The 21,718-nt window shown below is 41.0% G+C and overlaps 1 protein-coding gene across 2 annotated transcripts in view; it reads left to right on the forward strand.

Moving 5' to 3' along the window:
* ADAMTS17 (ADAM metallopeptidase with thrombospondin type 1 motif 17) overlaps positions 1–21,718 on the forward strand; it is a 201,234-nt gene that overhangs the window by 60,032 nt on the left and 119,484 nt on the right. For both annotated transcript variants that reach the window (XR_008238279.1, XM_052808107.1), the window contains exon 8: positions 17,303–17,408. Coding sequence is in view for 1 of the 2 variants with exons in the window: in XM_052808107.1 (XP_052664067.1) it covers positions 17,303–17,408 (106 nt within the window). In the remaining variant the exon portion in view is untranslated. The remainder of the gene's footprint in view (positions 1–17,302; positions 17,409–21,718) is intronic.

A 21,718-nucleotide genomic window follows, 5' to 3' on the forward strand; every position in this document is an offset into this window, starting at 1 on the left:
CACCTGCCTTTGCTGCTCCCTGATGACAAACTCTAGAGAAGGATGATGCAGAAAACAGGCAGTAATCATGTCAGCCATCCCAGCTGATTCTTTTACTCCCCAGGAGACTGTTTCCAAAGAAAAGATGGTAACTTCATAATTTGCTCAGAATTGATGTCTTTTGGATAATTTTGGTCATCTTTTGGCCTCACCTTAGAACATCTGGTGTGGAGATAATGCTCGGCTAAGGATTGGCCTGCTGAATCAGCAAATTCACGTTTTTCTGTTTAATGTCCAGAAAATCCAGAACAATTCTTTTAACCTCATTTCTTGGGAAAGTTTAAATGAGTAGAGGTGAGCAAATAGGGCTAACAGATAAAAAGAGATAAAAGAAAGCCAACATAGTTTCTGGGAAAGGAAGCAAGATCATGGCTCAGTGACTTGCTGGAATTCTTGAAGACTCCTCCTGCCAGAACAGACAAGGAGAAAGGGGAGATGCAGTGGGCTTCACATTCTTAGCTTTTTCTAAAAGATTATGATGGAGTTTCATTGCAGTAGTTAGTGTCTGACATTTGTGGTCATGGAACATGAGAAATAATTGGTTTCAGTGGCCTGAAGAGTAAGTAGGGAAAAGTACTGATAAAAGGCCCATTATATTTCTGCCAATTCAAAATTTTTAGTTAGATACTGCAGGGAACAAAGGTTGCTTCTGGGCTTGTGTCTTTTGAGAAATGGATAGGCTGATGAAGTCAAAAATAAGATTTTGCATTTTTGCACATCTTAGGGAGAGAGAAGGCATTAATAATCAACAGCATTGGTATCCAGTGAAAGATTTGGATTTGCAGGATCTTTTGGCTTTTTGGCTGTCTTGCAGATTGCATCGGTTTCTAGATGGGAAATTACACCCATCTTCATTAACCCTGAGTGAATAAAACATGGCACTCGTGATCAGTGGCTCTGATAGGCTTAACATTTAGTTTTCTGTTTCCTCTGAGCAATTATTTATTTTGAAGAGGTATAATGATTCTCTGGGGTGGGATACCGACTAGAGAGAAATTGGTCCTCTTTCTTTTTTTATTGTTGCTTCCTGGTTAGATCAATGCAAAAATAAGTGAATATATCTGTGCATATGTTTGCACTTCTGTATCTATTTATGTGAATGTATACATCTTTTGATAATGCCCATTCTGGAAAAAAATTACTGTCTCTCAGTGCATGGCAGAGTACTTTGAATTTTACATACCTGAATTTGACCACATCTTCCTTGTAGAAAATACTTGGGTTTCCTTATCAAGTTCTTGCCAATTTAGATAGGAAGGTGACTGTAGGAGATCGTGAAATTTTAGCTTAGTTCTCACTGAGGTGTATATGTGTATATGTATGTGTATATATAAACTGTCCTTTGAACCCCTGGAATTTTATTTGGACACGGGGGTTCAGCTATACACACTTTTAAGTTTCAGGTTCAGAAACCTATAATCTGCAAGGTGTTTGTCTGAATTAGTTTGACAAATCTTTTTACCTTTTAGATCAGCTGATAGAAATATGTTGAACTTCTTAGAATAAAAAATAATAAAAAAAAATCCTAGACCCAACCCCTCAAATATCTTTCTCCTTCTGTACTCTTTCAGCATGATTTGTAGAATGCTAAGGATTTCTGTGTTTGCTTAGCTTAGAATTAGCCTTGTATTTCTACTTTAGTTAGTGGTCATGAGCAGTCAGCAGGTTGAAGATATTTGTTGGTTTTGTGTAGTTGCATACATTTTTGTGTAGCCATTTTGCCTGATCTGTTTGCATTAAGGCTCTGCCTGACCATAATTAGATTGCTGGGTACACATTAATGTTCTGCTGAGGATCTACTTCTTGGTTTTAATAATGTCATCCATCAAGCTCTAGCAAGTACAGCAATATTTGCACTGTAGTAGACAAACAGAGTAAACACTGCAGTTATTTATAAGAAAACTGGCCAGTAAGTTAAGAAACTCTGTGTGGATGGTTTTATTTATTGGAACATTAAACTGATGCTCTGTAATGAGTCCATCAGTCTAATCAGACTTTGTTGTTCTTGAAATGAGAGAAAAGTAAAAGACTGAAGTTAGATTTCTATTTAGAATTTATATTTTATATCTCTGTTTAAGAAACCTGTAGACTCATGTTTCCTATCTTCTATGCCCTAGTTTGTCTGCTTTTCTAGCTATTGATTTTCTAGTCTGTTGGTCAGAAAGAAAGTACTATCTCCACCTTGGTCTTGTCTGGGTCCAAGTATGGATGAAATTCCTGACTATACCTCTCTCACCCTATGTCTTGACTCCTGATCAGTTCTGGGGAAGTACTGGTGCTCCTTCTAATCCCTTTGATGACCTCTTACAAGTGTCTGTTGACTTGGACTTCAGAAAAGCAGCTTTGTTCACTGGAGTTGCTCTGTCCTTCCAGATGGTTTTCCCTGTGATTCTTGCCTGACCTTTTTTATCTGGACACATACTTAAGCAGCATCTGAAGTAGAGATGCTTTCCTGAACCTGGGCCTCAGATCCTGCAACACAAACATATTGCTTAGGACTATTGAAGTCCTAAGCTTTGTCGTTTTCTTTCAGACATGTCAGTTACCTCATGAGAGTCTGATAATTATGTTTCAGTTTTGTGTCTCTTCTTCCCTGTGTCTCACTTCCTTCTTCCATAATGTTTTCTGATTTGCCCCAGATTTCTTTCTATGAGTTTATCTGTCTCACTTGGATCTTCCCATTTCCCTTCTCCCTCTGTGGAGCAAAGTGAGGAGACGAGGTTCTTGGCACAGCCCTCTCGCATGTTTGCATTCTCTGGGATGTCTCTCTGAAACTGAGGAATGGGGAAGGGTGCAATGCTCTCGGCTCAGAGCAAAGGTCCTGGATTCTGAGAGCATTTGGTCCCTTCCATGATGGGCCCCAACTCTTGACTGCTGCAGTTTGTGTTGCAGTGCAGACGTGTTTGCTGTGATGGTTAGATCCTTGGTATTTTCTTGTTTGAATGACAGATTTAAAAGTGATAACTTTTGACTGACTGTCTTAGAACAACCCCTCTCTTTGCTATTTTTATCTTTATCTGTGTTGCTTGTTGCATTTTCAAACAAGGGAAAACTGTAGTCCATATTTGTTCAATGAACTGGTGTGTTTTCAGAGATGCAGAATACCCACTCAGGCAGCAGTGTCTGTGAGCCACAACATGGTCTAAACACTGAGTAAATACAGTTTTTTGGCTTTATACTGAAGTGAAAAAGACAAAGACCAGCCTTCTGGGGGTGGGAACTAAGTAAAAGAAGCCAGGAAATGGCTTAATGCGCCTTTTCCAAAGCCAGTGGTAATACTCCTATTGATTTCAGTAAGATTTTGATCAAGCCCATGATGATTATGATAGCTGGTACAATTAGATCGGATATAATACATATTCAACTCATTTTCTGTGAATGCCATGAAACTGTTTATGCTATCATTAATCAGGTGGCTTTGTTGGAAATGCATCTCATTACATGGCAGCTGACAGGAAGCCACTGCCACTGGGCACCAAAGCAGGCTTGTACAAAAATATCCTGTCTGCGTAGCTGGAAAGTACAGCTGCTACCATTGCAAATTCTCTCCACGAGCCACCTACTGACTGGGGCTTGACAGCTGAGAAAACCCCTACAAACCATGGTGCCGACTCAGCACATAGTTTTCAATCAGCGACACACAGATTTGATTCAGAACTGGAAATTTCACCTACGCAGCGTACAAGCATATAGGAGCTTCTGCACTTCCCAGGGTTGTTTTATTTAGAAGCACGTGAGACTAGAAGAGGCAGTTCTCCCCTTGTTGGTCCTGATACTTTAGCACAAAGACCTAGAGCAATAACATGAACACGCATGCATGAAAATGTCCCACTGGCTTCTGCAGGATACTATGACAGTAAGTTTCTTCAGTGCTGCCTGCAGGTGCAGTCCCCCTGTGAGCCTCACGTGCTGTCATTTCTGAATTCAGACTATAAAGGCCTCAGGACTGGGACTGTGCCTTGACTTGTGTCTGTGAGGCACCGGGGACTCTTCTGGCTGCTGTCAATCATTGCAAGGAGCTCAGTGGTATTCATCCAAATTTGTGTTTTCTTTCACAGGAGCTCAGGTTTGAACCTGAGAGATTTCTTTTTATTAAGTGTGAGAAAAGCTCACACTGGGCTTTTTCTTAGTGAAAATTTCTCTGTAGCTTGTGTTACTTTATATGTGACATTTTATTTTTGAGTAATTTAGAGAAAGAAGTACTAAAGAAAGTAGATTCAGGACATATTAAAAATATCTCCAGCTACATTACCTCTGAAATTAGCCATTAATTCTCTTCTGTCAGGCTGGTGCTGTGATGTGTTTATGTCTGTGTAAAGTACCATGCAGGTCCTTCCCTTCCTGTGGGGTGAAAGTCAGAACGGACAGCTCTGGGAACCCAGAGGAGGGCCCTTTAGGTTAATAGTCATTTTAACCTGATTTGGTGAGTGTGTGTACGCAACGTGTGTGCTTTGTGCTTATGTCTGTCTACCCCAATGACAGTTTTTCCCTAATAGCTTTTTAAGCCATTGGCCAGTTTGAATCATATTTGAGGGTACAGATCTCAGAAATATTAGGCCTTTGAAAGTTTTCAGAAAACTAGGAAATTGAGTAGAGGAGAAAGCCTTCTCCCTTTGATGCTGCCACTGAGGGAAAAATTGCATCACCCACATTTACATCAGAAAGCCTAAGTGGAAGTGCAAATGCATAGGAAATCAAGCCACTAATTTTGCAGTAAGTTTAGGGTTTGGGTTTTTTTATTGTCACCTCTCCTTCCACCATGCTGTCATGCTCTGCCAGAACAAATGTGCTGACTGTGGTACTGCACAAGGAGGGAAACAGAGCCATCGTACTGCCTTAGTCTCCTCTTTCTGCCCGCTGACATGGAAGGATCATTTTCACTCCCTACTCCTGGCAGCAGAGGTAGTAGCCAGTGCTGAGGTATTGGGGACCAGCTTCATTCTCTTGCATGATACAAGCTTTTCAACCCAAGTTCTGACTTCAACAGAGTAGCTCAACACTATTAATATTATCAGGCACAAACCCCAGGTTTGTCAGTTTTCTCAAGTCAGGCAGGCTGTGAGGTTAAATCAGCACTCAGCAAAGAATTAAAACAGAAGGGCTGAATCAAGAATTGCTAAATAAGTTTATCAGTGCGTGTGTTGGCTGGCAGCTTGACAAAGTGAAGCCAGGAGCTTAGACAGCCCTGTAAGTCAGATGTAGGAGCTGTAATTGAGAAGTATCACAGAAGCAATTTGGAAAAGCATCTGTTCAAAGCTTGATTACTGTGAATCATCCCATTCTGCTGGCCTGCTCTGCTAGTCGCCTGAGTTGCTCTTATTTTGCCAAGAGAACAGCTTGACACACATACAGTGCCTAAAAATAAAATACACTTTAAATATTAACATGTTTCAAAAGTATAGATTCATTCACTTTTTGGGAGTAAGAATTGCTTAGTCATTCTTTAAGAACATGGAAAGAATTTAATTGAGAGCTGTGGAAGAATGCCATTCATCAGCAGCACAGGTGTTCGGCCATCTCCAAAACTGTCCCGTTCAGCAGCCTGTGCTGAAACTCTCCAGACACTGAAACATTGTTCATTATACATCGCTGAATGTTGTTTAACAATTGCAGGACTGATCCTTGCTCACGAACCCACCCCCGACCAACACCATGGCAGGCTGAGATAAGCATGGCTCAGTAAAGCGTTGCAACTGTGAAAAGAATCTTTTAATTTATTTTAATAGCTTCATGAGTTTCTTAGTGTTTGCAAGTACAAGAAAGAAAAACTGGAACTGAATGCTGGACCCTGACTGTTTGCTCTTAAAGCAGATGCTGTTTGGTACAGAGACTCCAAATATTTTTTCTGATTTATTGCCAAGTCTGACCTTGTCTCTTCATTCTGGAAGGGAGGTACTGGAGGAATTTGAAGGCTCCAGGATCCCTGCTGCTGAATTCCATGTTCCTCTTTGTTTAGCAGTCTCATCAAAAGCTCTGATTTGATCTTTTTCTTCATTCCCCTTCATTCTCTCTGAACTCAGGCCCTCTGTTGAAGCAGATGGCTCAGATGAGTTGCAGGGACCAACTGACAAATTTAAAACTGGAAGTCACAGAATAACTAATCTGAAAAAGCAAGACGATAATAGTCTCAAAGCTGGTTTTGGAACCCTACACAGTTTGCCAAGCTGCAGCTATTGCAGGCAATGCCAGGGTTGTATTTCCATTTCTGGGAGGATTACAACCTTCAGATGGGAACCCATCCTGAGAACAGGATGGGTGTTAGCAGACTAACATAGGTATGTGGCAGAATGGTGAGCATGGGCCATAGTAGCCCTCAAGCACTTTCCCTTCTGATGGTAGAGTTGTTTTTTTTTTCTTTTGGTGAGTTATTTATTTCCTGAATGATGCAGCTTAGGGGACACTGAAGCAATTATTGAGTTCAGGCCTATTCCACAAAGTAGGACCGGTCAAAATGAAAATACTGAAATGTTGAAATAATTTTGATTTTTAATAACATCTGAGAAAGTGAAGGGTGAGATTCATGAAGGCTATTTAGAGAAGGAACAGGTGAAGCTCTCTCCTCTTGTCAAGCCATCTAGCAGGGGAGAGAGGTGGATTCATTTCTCTCCTGTGTCTCTCTGCTTCAGCTACTGAAGTGAAAGACAGTTATTCACACAGCTCCACAAATCCTGAATCCAGTGCTGAGTACTCCTGTTGTCTTGGTAGATTGCCTGTCTTTTACATATTATCATGCCAATATTTGCATGCATGTGAGAAGTTAAGATCCTGCTTAATTCTACAACAGTTTGTAGAAAGGACCAGCCAGTTCATCTCTGCAGTGCAGTCTACATCCACTTAACAAAATGAGGCCAAGAGAAGACACTCAAATCCAAATGTCTTTGAGCCCCAGGCAGAGGTGACTTTCAAGGTCCAGAATCCAAATCCTGATTCACGGTTTGGTTTCACAGTTGTTGGTGATGTTTTCTTTGATTTCACAGTCACATGTTCCTGTAGTCTTTCAAAAGCATCAGATCTCTCCTGAGTTCTGCTGGATCTGATTCCTTTTTGGTGTAAGATACCCTTGAACAACCTGACCGTCTCTTTTTCTTTCAATAGCTTGTATCCCACTGATTCCCATTGCTTGTTTCTATACTAGTTCTAACAGCTGTCCTTTCCTTAAGCTAAGTGCCATTTTTTTGCCCACACTAGGGCACACGCCCTCCTGCCTGAATACTTCCATGTTCTCATCACGCCTTGTTGTAGTCCAGCTCCTATCTTTCCTCAGGTGAACCCATGATGCCAGAGACCTATGACCCAGGGCTGTAGATTCATTTTTCTCCAGCAGTAAGTACACACAGAAGTTGTCAGAGAGCTCATCTTCCCTTCTGATCTTATCTCCTGCCCTCCTTGACCCCTGCCTCCCACAGAAGTGACTCCCTGCTGCTTACGAGATCAAAGTCATGTTTCTTGAAGACTTCTGGAAAACCCATATTATCTCCATTTGCTACATTAATGTCCTTGTCTCCTCTCATTCCCTAATCTCTTCCCATCTTTCTCCCTTGTTCAATAAATTTGAATTATGTCAGACTTCTGTATACTTCCCAGCACTATGTGTTGACTCATCCAGTCCATCAGTGCCTCCCCAACTGAATCCAATCTGGATTCTTTCCGATCCACCTAGCTAGCTCTTCCCCTGCCTCTCTTAACAGGATTACAGCTGTTCTAATATCTTACTTTGAGTAATTAAGCCCATGTATTTCCATGTGTGTGCATGAGCATGGAGACTTTCAGCACTGTGTAATGATGTCTATAAACAGATGGTGAATTAGCTGCCAGGGTTTGGGAATCTACATTCAGGAATGGTGGTTTGATTTGGACTAAATATCCAAACCTTCATATTTAACTAGAGAAACAGGAATGCAGAAAGGAACTGTGGTTTTGCCTGTTTTGAGATCTGCTTTCAGCAGCAGCCTGGGCTCCTGTTGCTGGGGCGTGTTCAGGAGAAGCTCTTTGGAATGTGGCTGTTAGCATATCAAAGTAAAGTAAACATGTAGATGATACCCTGCTTCCTCTGCTCCAGTTAATTAAGCCACTCCTCATGTCAGGTTAGATGGAGAGGATTTATTAATGTGCTGTCATCTAAGGAAGCAATGTTTTGCTGAAAGGGGGGAGCCATGTTAATGGTACAGAAGATGTCACGCTGAACAAAGAGCAGATGTCAAATAAACAGGGTATTTCTTTTTATCTCCTTCTTTGCTGAGGTCTTAGATCACAGTGCTTTATCATAAAAGCTTAGAAAATTCAGGCTAGAAAGAACTTCAGGTGGTCTTTTAATGCATTCCCTTGCTCCAAGGCAAGATCCATGATACCTGTGTCACTCCTGATGGATATCTGCTCTATGAGGCTAACCAGTATACTTGTTTCCAGCTTTCTTTGAATTACTGTGAATGCCATACCTCTCCTCAGGTGTGGTCAGTGTAGTGAATGTTTATGCTTGTGATCACAAATCCTTGTTGAATGGCATCGGAAAGGAATGTGGTTTTCAAAGATGCCCATGCCAAACCTATGAGGTTTTCCAAAGGTGGTCTGCTCTTTGCTGGCATAATGCAGTGTTAATAGCCTGTCTGGCATGTTCTTGTAGGCCTTGGTTAAAGCCTCTTCTAGGCCAAAAAGATGTTAGAACATCTGTCAGCTTTCTTCATCTCAATGCATTTTCTGTCTGAAGCAACCTTTTACTAGCTTGGGTGAGGACAATTATCCCTAAAGTCACGAGAGGTCTCGATTTCTAGTGCTTTTCAACTGTCTGGGCAGCCCCTTGTACACTGGGAGAGGCTCTGCTTAAATCAGTGAATTAGCACAGTGTAAATCCAACGCAAGTAGCATTAGAATAATTCTCTTGACATCTTGGGGAATGTCTGTGTGTGGGCAAGTTAGTAAAGGAACAGATAAATGATTCATCCATTAAGCTTAGAAAACCACAGGATGGTTCCCAGGAAACATAAAAGCCCTGCAGAAAGACTGAAAGCTAAAGCTGAGAGTTGGCCATGCTGGGGAAGGGAAGGGATTCCACATGTTCCATTAATTGCTGTTCTGCAGGGTAATTAAACAAAAGGAAAAAGAAGATAGCAAAAGCGCTCCTTTGAGTTCTAATGATTTGCAGAATCATAGAATCATTTAGGTTGGAAAAGACCTTCAAGGTCATTGAGTCCAACCATCAACCATGCCCACTAAACCATGTCCTGAAGTGCCTTGTCTACGCGCTTTTTGAATACCTCCAGGGATTGTGACTCAACCACTTCCCTGGGCAGCCTGTTCCAATACCTGACAACCCTTTCAGTAAAGACATTTTTCCTAATATCCAACCTAAACCTCCCCTGCCGCAACTTGAGGCCATTTCCTCTCGTCTTATCTCCAGCCACCTGACAGAAGAGACCAGCACTCACCTCACTACAGCCTCCTTTCAGGTAGTTGTAGAGTGTGATAAGGTCTCCCCTCAGCCTCCTTTTCTCCAGACTAAACAACCCCAGTTCCCTCAGCTACTCCTCATAATACTTGTGCTCCAGGCCCCTTGAATCTTGCCTTCTTTGCAGGTTTACAGACATGAAGAGGTCTAGCCTCACAAAAGCCTTTTTACCAGAAAGGTATAGAGTAGGGCAACTTTCATAGACAAACCCTGGTTAGATGTCAGCTAATCTGTTTGAAAATCGGGGCAGTGAATTCCTGCACAGAGTTCAGTGTGGTCTGAAAGAGTCAATGAGAAGTTCTGTTGAGCTTCAGTGGTGCCATGGCTAAGATTTGGGTGTATGTGCATGAATCTGTCATTTCACAAAGACTAAGGCACGTGGTTGAATCTGGCTCTCACAATTAGAGCCCTGGTCTTGTGAAATGTTATCCAGGGCCCGCCACTAGACCCTTGGGTGCCGTAGCACCCAAGTACCAAGTATCTTTAAGTATTCTCAGTGGTCGGAAAACTATCCCCTATAAAAGGTATTGTGTATTTCATTCATTTGTGCTATTAGGACCTTGTGTTCTGAGGGGTATTACATTTGCTCTAGAAACATCACAGCTAGTAGTATGAATATCAGGGAGAGATTTTATTTGTTAGTCTTTCAGGGTGTGTACAATGAAAATCAAGAGATTCAGAAAGTAACTATGCTTTGAGTTTCAGCTATTTATTTTTCTTGCTGGCCTTTTGGGATTCTGACAGCAGTTGTGTATACTGGAAGTGACAGCTTTTTCAGACTTACAAGGAAGAAGAGATTTTATTGGGCACTACAGGACAACAGTCAGTCCCGTAGGGGAGGTGTCCAGCTGCAGAGTACACTGAGTTCTGGGAAAGCATTCTGCATCTCTGCAGGTCATGCTGGTTTGGAGGCAAGGAACAGAGTTTTATAGGGGTCATGTTGAAATTTGGGATAGGGTAGATTCTCCAAAGTAAGAAGAGGATTCTGTGATGATGGGCACATTTGTAACAAGTTGTCTAGGTACAGAAAGTCAGGGTCTGATGTGTATTCTCAGAAGTAGTGGTGGCTTCTTGTGTGATCTTACCAGTTATTTGAATGTTCTGTCTTAGCTCACTTTGCTGTAAAGTTGGTGTAGTACTTGCCAGTTTCTCAGTGAGGCAGGGAGGAATACATATGGGGACTTAGATACCAGTTTGACAACCTTGTATGAAAAAAATGTGTGCTGTGGAGTTGGAGGAGTGAACCTCATGTGCCTTTAGCTAGAGATTTCTTGGGATTCCCAGGAATCCAGATCATCTTCTGCCTGCAGAAGTGGCATAGGCTTACCAATGCTCAAAAAATTAGTGCTGGAAACTACTTCCACTACTTTCCTCCACCAGCTAAAAGTAGGGGAGTTGTATACACAGTACACCTGCCTGGATGGTATTCTAGCTTAAATTCTGCAGAATTACAAAGTCCTTTTGGGGAGTTTTACTTTGACTATTCCCTTGTTACCTGGGTGCCTACCCAGTCCTGCGTAGAGGGTTGTATTTGGACCAGTCCTGTGTTGCCTTATTTCCTCGATATGGTTCAACCACCTCCCACCCTGGAGGGAATTTTAAGTCCTCAGCAGGGAGTGGATGTTCTGCCACTCAACAAGGTCAAGTGAATTGTGAACTGATTTATTCCCTGGACTCATTTTTGTCTCTTGCATAGCACCAAGAGAATGAGGCAGACAATGGGTTATATTCTTTGTCCTTTGATTAAGTACAAACAGAGGAAAAATGGTGTCCCTATTGTCAGTGTAGATTTCTTTCTCAGGCACATAAAGATTGAGTTTACTTCATACTTCCCACTCCCTTTAAGGGTAAAGGCATACTTATGGGGAGGCCTATTTGAAGTAGGCTATGGCTGACTTCTTGCAGTGCCTGGGAGCCCTTTCCATCAGATGGTCCGTGGCATCAGAAGCTCTTCCTATAGAAATACTTGAGTTCAAAATATTTTGACTTGCACTGGGTACAGCACTTTGCATGATTGTTGACTTGTATTTGTACCTGACTGTAGCTGTCTCTTGTGCATTGGATGGTTGTACTATAATTCCTGTACTTGTGATTCATAATGAGTGTATTGTTTCCAGAGTGGTTTTCATTAAATACAGTGACAATGAAAACTATTGCGAAGGAAAACAGTTTCCATACATGAATATTAAACTCTAATGGAAACCATGTTGTTATTGCAAGATTAACAGAAATTGGCATCTAGATGACTATCCAGCATTAAGCCAAATTAATCTGTGCCACTAAAATTGCTTGTCTGTCTTTGAATTAGCACATTCTCATAAAATGAAGGAACAACTCACCCTGTTAGCTTCTTCTGGATGATCCCTGTTAACTGAACTTGGAACTGGAGGCTCAGTAGGACAGTGATGGTGACAACCTTAGCCTCTCTGTGTTGTACATGCTGGAGAGGGTCCTTCCATGGATACTGTTCTTTTTCACCACTACCGCTGACTTCTTGGGACCTCTGTTTATTCAGCTGTAGAACAGGGTTTGTGTTATTACCTATCTTGGAGGCAGTTTAGTGGGTACTTCTTCTTTAATGTTTTTTAATTTTGGAACCTTTTATATGCAGGCTTTATAAAAAAGAAAAGTATTTTTAATTTGTAAGTATCAAAAGCACTGAAAGATTCCCTTGGTGACTGACTTGATGTGTAAATACAGGCAGGGCTTCTCTCTCAAACATATCATTGCCATTGAATGGAAAGGCAGAACATGAGTCACTTCTAGGGTTTCCTGATTTTACTTATGTAGGATGTTAAGAGAGGCTACAAGAGTGTAATTGATGGCAATGTGTGAGCTGCACAAATTGAAAATCATGGAAGGATGAGAAAAACATCAGCTCAACACCAAACTAGTAATGGTGGGTAATGGGAGGTTTGCTCTGTGCATGTGGATATGCAGTGAGTCTCCATCTGTGCCAAGCAGACTTCAGGACTTCAAGTTTGGCTCCCTTCCCAACAGCAAATACATTGAGAAGAGGAAAGCTAGCCAAGTTCTAATCAAGTAAAAGTTCTGTATCCAGAGGTGGCTGGCAAAAGAAGAGATTAAAGTATTAGGAGTGCAAGGAAAACAAGACATTAGAGAGTTGAAAGCTGGAGTACCTGGACAAACCACTTGCTGAGTGAATATTCCACAGTCAACAGAAGGAAGACCCGGGTGTTTCGAATAGGATGAAATGCACCAGAACTTGTCTTCTTCCAGCTTTGGCTATCGCTGTGGCAAGTATGTAATATCCTAATGCCTAGCTGAGCTGGTAGGATAAATGTAATCATTCCCCTTAGAGGTATTGCTAGTAGAGGACTCATTAGCTGGCAGAAAGGCCAACAGCTGCAAACTGTTTATGTATGACAACTTTTTGGATAAATCTGAGTTTACACAGTTGCCTGTGTCCTAAGGTTTGCTGTGGAAGTGCAGATAGCTTTGCGTGTTCAAACCCAAGCACAGAAGTTATGGACTGTAATTATGCAATTTCTCATGAGAGAAAGGAAAAAACCCTCACACTTGGTAATAGTCAAAATAGTAATTGGCTTTCCTTTCCCTCTACCACTGATGGTCCTGCTTGACCTTTTTTGATATTAAAATAGAATTGTGGTAATTGCTAGCAGTTAGTAGTGTATCTGGAATGATAAGGACTTTTTTTCCCTGAAGAAAGCCACTGTCTGTGTATTTGCATGAGCACGGGAGAAGTGTGGGTTTTTTTAAAACAAAATAAAACAAGCCCCCAAAACCCCAAACCAACCAGTTCAACTTTCTTCCCTATTTTTCATTTTCACACACCTGTCTCCCAGACAGGGCCAGAAGCAAAATTACCAAATAACAGAAGTTCCTCTTATATTGTTCCCAGCCTGGCAGAACCACAGCATGCCAAGATTTTCACAAACAAGATTGAATTCATGAAGTTTCTATTCCATTTCCACAGACTTGAAAGGCTCAGGTAAAAATCTGGAATTTTAAGAGGCAAACAGCAGTTTCCATTCATCCCAATGAAGAAAATAAATCATATCAATGCAGCTACCAAGGCATTGTACTACAATCATTGTTGGTTAAAGGTGTATTTTTCTCTGTATATCAATTATATGGATCATTGTATTGGGTTACAAAAAAGTTGCATTTATCTTAAGGGTTCAGATATATTTACTAAAGAACTGTATTATGTTTGCAGATCAATAGCATATTTGCTATTTGTATTCTTTCATTAGAATTAATGGTAAAATGTATTGGTCCAAAAGAAAATTATAGTCTTAGGAAATAGTTTGATAGAAAATATATATTTCAAAAACAAGCATGCTTTTTCAGGCTTAAAATTTGTTGTAACTGGCTTGCTGTTCCAGAATGACTCTTATTAATAAGCACTCAGCAGTTCATGAGCTGGAATTCTTACTGGGTTCATTTCATGTACTGCAAAGTTTTCTGCTGTCTCCTCTTCTAGAATTATGAGTTTCTCTGCCCAGTCCACTTCTGTTCCTATATTGTCTGATCCCTGGGCTCCACCGCAACAGAAGTCTTTAATAATTGTAATAATAAACTAATTTTAGATATCTACATTTTTAAATGGGTCACTGCAAATATTATAATATGGCCACACAGGATTCACATTAAGCATTGAAAATAACTAATAAAAATAAGGTGACTGGGAGTCTGTAACTGAGCCACAGTCACTTCTTTTTCAGCCACTGATGGGTGTACAAGTCTTTAATCATTAGTTTTCCACCTTTGAATAATGAGGCTTTTAGCACAGACCAGTGTTATTGCCAGTCAGTTTCAGTGGGGGATTAGAACCACTAAACAAAGACTTCAGAAGAATTACCATTTGAGATAATGTATTTGACATTTTAGTTGATATTTAACGTCTTTTATTATGTGGACAGAACTCTAGACTGTTTTGCTATACCACAGCTCCCAAACATGGAAATATTGCCCCCTTCCATCTCCAGGTGACATCAAACATTGACTCAGCCTCATTTTATGAAATTTATCAGAAGGAAATTAGCATGAATCATTTCAAGCTAAACTGGCTTGCCTCATTGACCACTGATCTTGAGATGCAGTACTGTTTTGTTGCTTCTCAGTTAAAACCTCTCGTGTCAGATACAACTGAGATATATACTGGCACTGGTTAAATGGAAGATAAAGGCGGAATAATCAGCTTTAGTAGTAGGAATGAAACTCTTCCAGTAAGAATCCTGCTGTGCTGTTAGCTGTAACTAAAAGTGCTGAAAGGTAACTAAAATATCCCTCCCTATTCAGTAAAAGTGTATTTCAGCCTAGTTGGGTCAGTTGATTACAGAGCTACGTTTGCCTCATCCCCAGAAGGCAGAAGGATCTCTGGGAGTGACTTTTGAGTAGATGGTGGTTGTGCCACAGGGTCATAGCACACCGTTGTGGGAAGAGCCTGCGCTGAGCAAGCTAGTGAGTGAAGGTGAACTCAACAGCCCTCACTAGTTTTCCTTTCTCGCAGCTGGGGATCAGGATTACCAGCAGCCGATCAGCCATCACAGTTTTGTCTCCTGTGACAGCACAGTATGCTCCAGTGGAGAGGCAGCTACAGAGTGGATTAGCAATTTGGCATGAAGCATTCTTCCTCCGAAGTACCCTGTTTCATGTATGCATGCTGGGAGAGGATTTAAGGATTCAAAAATGTACAAAGGCAGAAATCTAAAGAGGGTTGGCTGAGTCCCCTAATTGTTGTAGCTTCTGTGACTCAAATATTCAATTTTTGCTTCCCTTTAGCCAAAATCTGGCAGTTCCTCTTAATCTCAGACATTCTGCTGTTGGTTTTACAATAAACTAACATTTTTCCAAACAGTTTTTTCCTTCTGCCAAAAGTATTCCCAGAAATTGCTGATCCCAAGTAGGGTTGAAAGCAAAAGACTGTTATTGGTGAGGGCATTATTATTTGTAAGTCACCATAAGGGTGCATAGTAGCAGATATAAATCAGGAGAAATATCTACTTCCCTTTCAGAAATCAAGCAGAAATGTTTTGTGATCTTTAAAAGAAACAGAAGACATGTTTATAGCCCAAGACACACTGCAGACACCTACAGCTGAAATTCTGTTCTATGACCCATTCATTAGGCCATCAGGTGTGTGGACTGAGGTTGCAATCTCTTTCTCAAAGTAACATATTACTTCCTGAGCAATTCCTTGACATCCTTATGACTATGCTGCGAGTAAAAAGCAAATCAGTTTAAGAAGAGTGCTGAAATCCAGCCTTCTATGGTCATGAATTTAAAAAGATTAAATCTTTATTTCATTTTTTTCCATGTGGTATGAATCTGGCCTTCTACACTCAACACTTTTAAAGTAAGCGTTAGTGTCTGATTTCTGCACTGCCTTCACTCTCTGCTGCTCGTGCTGAATTAAAAGGCTATTGCCCATCGTTCATTCCATGCAGAATCCCACTGGCAGCAAATATCCATATCCATATTGTTGTCAAAACTCATAAAACAGAACTGGTCTTCTTCAAGGTCTAAAGTTTTATACCATTTGCACCCTGATAAACACAGCTTTGTCAACTCTGACAGAAGGGGGGAAAAAAGAGATCATGTCTCCATTGCATGGTTGTGGTCTACTCATTAAAGGCAGCTAGATCCTACCTACCCCTCTGTGAGAACAGCATTACAGCAAGGAAATAGATTTCTTGTTTTCTGTTAAATGTAAGCAAATGTATCTGCTGTGAAAAAAATTGAAAGGCATTTATGGAAGGTCTTTACGCTTCACTTTCTTCCAGCATGGCAGAAGGATTTGTGAAGTGGCAGGATGGACTTGGCATTTAGGTTGCTGCATGCTATCTGGAAATCTTGGTTTGTATGCACACTTGAACTGTTTGTGTGGCTTTTGAGAGGTGCTTATTTAGCAGTGGAGGACTTGTATAAATAGAGACATCCTTAGGTTCTGTCTTTAGCTCTTGTGCATAACTCCCAATGGCTTAACTGTGGTTTCTAGGTGGCAGATGAAACAAAATCTCATCAGCAAATTGTCCTGTGTGTGGCGTGTGATGCCATCACAGCATTTCCAAGTACAATGGCACTTTCTGCAGGGCACAGTCTGGATGCAGGAAGGGCACATGAGGACTATTGTTTTTTCCATAGCAGAAGTTTCATGCCGTAACTTCTGAATTCCTTTTTTGACTCCAGCCTACAACTGTTTGTGGTGCCCACACAAACAGGCCTAGAGAGTACTGTGCAATTGTCCATGGGATCAAATCCTAAATTCCACTAAGTCATAGAAGACTTCTGCCACCTATGTTGGCTCTGTGAGTCATCATCAGGAGTTTGCCAGCTTTTCTGACTCTTCCACTCTTGCTTTAAGTATGAAAATAAGGGAAAATGTAAGTTCTTTTCAGAGAGTCTCTGCTTTTATTGTTTTATTACTTCTCCCCAGCTTTATTCTGAAAATCGGGAGAACTCCATTTAAATGCTTGTTAAGGCTACTTCACTGCATCTTCTATCATTGTAGTAGAAGGCATTAACAGACAAGCTTAGATGAATTTTTGAGTCAGTGAAATATATTTTTGAGACAGTGAATATATTTTCCAATGAAAGCAGTGGTGAGTGTGTTTAACTTGTTTGCTGTCTGACAAAATTCTGGACTGATTTTTCAATAGGATGATGAACAAAATACTCAGATGATTTTGTGCGCAAACTCTCTGTGCTCAAATGCTCTAATATTTTTCATACTGGGTGCATTTCTTATCATTTTGGTTGAGTTACTGCTGTATATTTTGAGTGAATGAGCTGTTTCACTGATTCTGATGGGAGCATTCTCTGTTTCTGTTGCAGGAATTGCTTACCTGGGAGGTGTCTGCAGTGCCAAGAGAAAGTGTGTTCTTGCTGAAGACAACGGTCTCAATCTGGCATTTACAATTGCACATGAACTGGGGCACAAGTAAGAACTTGTCCTTCTGTTTCTTTCTTTACTTATGCCACTGTAGCATACTTCCATTTAAAGCCATACAGGTTAAATTACTAGTGTGACATGTTTGTTATGATTTCATAAATCTAGCAGATTGATAAATAACTTAATTTTTAGGAGGCTTATGTAAGTATTCACTTCAGCACACATAAATCTTTCTATTTGATCTTCCCCTATTTTCCACTCTATGTTTTGATTTTGAGTAGCACAAAGACGCCTCGTTCTGTTAAATGGTTCATAGTAGTAGAGACGAATTCTGCTTTTGTTTATGCTGTAGAATAGGTCCACAAAACCAACATCAACTGCAAAATCTTTGAACTTGCTCAATTTTCTCCGAAGTCCAGATGTCTATGTCAAGAATTTTAATAGTTAAATACTTCGGTAATGGTTTCATCTCTGCATGTGAAGTAATCTACTGTGGCAAAATTGTAAACATCAGTATTTTGGAAATGCCTTTAAGCTGTATTATTTGATCAACAGAAAGAAATTATATGACTTGATTTATCAGCTTGTCCTGGTTTCAGCTGGGATAGAGTTAACTGTCTTCCTAGTAGCTGGTACAGTGCTATGTTTTGAGTTCAGTATGCGAAGAATGTTGATAACACTGATGTTTTCAGTTGTTGCTAAGTAGTGTTTAGACTAAAGTCAAGGATTTTTCAGCTTCTCATGCCCAGCCAGTGAGAAAGCTGGAGGGGCACAGGAAGTTGGCACAGGACAGAGCCACGGCACCTGACCCAAACTGGCCAACGGGGTATTCCATACCATGTGATGCCATATCTAGTATAGGAACTGGGAAGTGGGGGCGGAGGATCACTGCTCGGGCACTAGCTGGGTGTCGGTCAGCGGGTGGTGAGCAATTGCACTGTGCATCATTTGTACATTCCAATCCTTTTATTATTACTGTTGTCATTTTATTAGTGTTATCATTATCATTATTAGTTTCTTCTTTTCTGTTCTATTAAACCGTTCTTATCTCAACCCACGGGTTTTGCTTCTTTTCCCGATTTTCTCCCCCATCCCACTGGGTGGGGGGGAGTGAGTGAGCGGCTGCGTGGTGTTTAGTTGCTGGCTGGGGTTAAACCACGACACAGCTCAATCACAGCTAACCATCACACTTTGAATACTGACTGGAAAAAACAGCAAAGAATGTGATAATTCCTAGTCAGACAGAAATTTGCAGAATGGGATTACTAAGTACTTTCTGCAGGTGACTTTGAAGACTTTTTAAAGCTACCTGTAAATATCCCATGGACAGAAGAAATCAAAAGTTACTGGAAGAGTCACCTGCATTGTCTTAGGGAAGTTAATGAGTTAACCCAAAGGTCAGCATCCACATCCACTGCTTTCCAGGCTAAGTGTAATACTCACTTACTCATAATACGTATGAGCTTTTTTCCCTTTCCATTGACATCACTCTGGTTGCACCGTGTCACAGTTAGACTGTGTAAGGTATAGAATTAGACCAGGAACAAATTTATACAGGGGCAAGGGCTGTACCTATGGAATTTTCAAGTATTCCTTCCTTTAGCCTCTCCAGATGGAAGGTGCGAAATCCCATCATTGTTCCTTTAGTAAGAAGTTGTGCATAAATTTTGTCTGCACCCTTCTGGACTCCTACAGTTTATGTGTCTGTTGTATCTTCCTTTCCTACAGTAACAAGTAGTTGACAGCTAAGTCAGAGCCAATGTATCGTGTTCAGATTCTGGCCAGTCTCATTCCATGACAAATAATTATTTTATGGCAATGTGTTTCAAAGTTGCATGGAGGATATTTAGGTTACTACCAAAAATTACAAGACAAAAATGAATCTCCTGTTCACCCTCCAGTGACACCAAAGGCAGCTGAGCCAAACCGAGGGTGGTTTCAGCAGAAATGAAGGACATTTGGTTTTGGTTTTATTTAAATTGCATGCCAAGATGTTAAACTGAGCCTAAACTTAATAACAAATTAACCTGTGGGTAATGTTAAGGGAAATTCAGCACTCATCTTTGGATGGGCCAAGAGCAAGAGGGAAAAATACTTGAGCTGCAGAAAATCCAGCTGTGTAAAAGAGTGAGACTGGTCTGTCCTGGTGCTTGCCAAGTTTCTCAGCAGAGCTGTCAAGCTTCCTTCTAATAATGCCTTGCAAAAAATCCACAACATAAATAGGGAATGTAATGCTTTCGGATACAGCTCTCCATCTGTGCAGAAAATAGCAAACTCCATTTTCTTTTCTGAGTACAATTTTGGTGGTAAGACCATAATGTCCTTTCTTTGCTCCTTGTCTTTGGCTCCATCATGGAAAACTATTTCAAGAGGTGGGTATGAGATGTCTAAAGGACTTGACAGAGGGTGGCTTGGGTTCAGTACACTGGAGGATTTGGACAGGAAGTGTGCTATTGTGCAGAGAATCTTCGGCTTCAGAAGAGTCATAGATCCCATTGTGGGGCGAGATGGAGAGCTTAAATGAAGATTGCAGGTGAAGAAGGACAAATGACAAAGGAGACTGCATTTTCTGACAGAGCTGCCTCATGAGCCACTTTACTGAGAGAGAAGAGACTAGAACAGGCTCAGGCAAGAGAGACTGGGAAGAGTACTTGAGTACTGGAGGGGCATGGAGGTTGTGTGAGAGCTAGTCTAGGGACCGAAGGTGTCTGGGTCTGGGCAATGTAGCTCTCAGAAGGCACGTTAACCAGGAAGGCTCCAACTGAAGCAGCCAGCTGGGTTAGGTTAGAGAAGCTGCTGGCAGGATTCTGCTGCCACAGGTGTTTTGGGGACATGTTCCAGGTTAGCCTGTTTCACAATGACTTGCAATTCTCTATCACACACTGGTGCAAGCCCTCTGGCCCTTCTGCCCCCTCTTCCCTTGCTTAAGCCCAGCTGTAAGCATGCATAATCAAACCCTAGTGTGCCAAATCAAAACAGAGGGGAAAAAATGCCATCTCTCTCTCACCACCCAACCTGAACATCAAAATCATCCCTCTATACTGTCACCCACCAGTGGCCTAGTTACTTATTTCAAAGTCTGGTCAATTTACTGGTGCCCTTCTGGCCTTGAAGTCAACAGGACTCTTTTCATTGACCTTACTAGGTGTCAGGCCTCTCCTTATTCTTCTGGTTTTGAACTGCAACAGGATGCTCTGACCAGTCCTGTTTCAGCACTTCTTGTGCCAATAGAAGGATTGTTTGCAGACTTTACCTACAAACTCATAGTTTTTAAGTGAAATGTAAGGAAACCCATTGCAGAGATGAAGACAGAGAAGCTGACATGAGCTTCAGGTTTAAAAATTAAAACCAAGGAAAACTAGGTGCAAGTTTCTTAATTAAAAAACAAAACAAAACAACTTACATCCATATTGGCAAAAATATAAATTTTGGAGAGCCATAATTGTGAGCTTTATTGAAGGCTGATTTCCTTATGAGTGTAGAAGAGCTGAGATTTATGACTTCTTGCCCTAAGACTAACAAATGTCTGTGGAGATCACAAGCCCAATTTGGCATTCACAGATAGTTTCTGATGTAGACTTTGGAAAAAGTGAATGGATTACTAATTGATGTGTCAGATTCTAATCTGCCACTAATGTCATTTGGACTCACTGCAAAAAACACAATTATGGACAGCTGCACTGTGAAAACATGGAGACATCATTAAATAGGTCCATTAGGGTGACGCTTATAGGTCTTATAAAAGTTCATCTTCAAGTTTAACCTATAGAGTTGTTGTTGCTTGATGATGGGGTGAGTGATATAACTTTTGTCTGTTGTATTTATATCTTCAAATCTGGAACAATAATTTTGACCCATGGACACAAAGGGAGCATCCATTTGTATTTAGATACAATTTTTCCTACAAAGAGTCCAGGAGATGAATTTTGCTGTTACAAAAAGGCAACAGGCAAGGTAGAGACCACTGAATATGTCATGAGGCTGCAAATCATAAACTTCTTACTATACAAGACAGGACCCTCAGCAAGCCTCATTCCTTCATTCAGCATGGTCAGTAGTGGATGTCTTTTAAACACACTTTAATGTAACCACAGTTGGTTTTTATCCAGGGATTGCTGGGTGGAGTACTGTGTTCTGACCTACACAAAAGGGAAGACACAGAGATCACAGTGGTCCCTGAAGTCTTAAAAAGTGTAAGTCCAAGGTCTTCATATTATAAACAACTTAATATGCTGAACACTTTCTTACTCTCATCTTTCCTCAGGCTAGCAGGGCAACTCCATCAGTAAGAGCTTGAAAATGCCCTACTGTTGTCAACAGGTCCTGAATGGTGCTTCCCTCCTCCTCCATGAACTGCA

This window comes from Harpia harpyja, chromosome 14 (genome assembly GCF_026419915.1).
Source record: "Harpia harpyja isolate bHarHar1 chromosome 14, bHarHar1 primary haplotype, whole genome shotgun sequence".
Lineage (NCBI taxonomy): Eukaryota > Metazoa > Chordata > Aves > Accipitriformes > Accipitridae > Harpia > Harpia harpyja.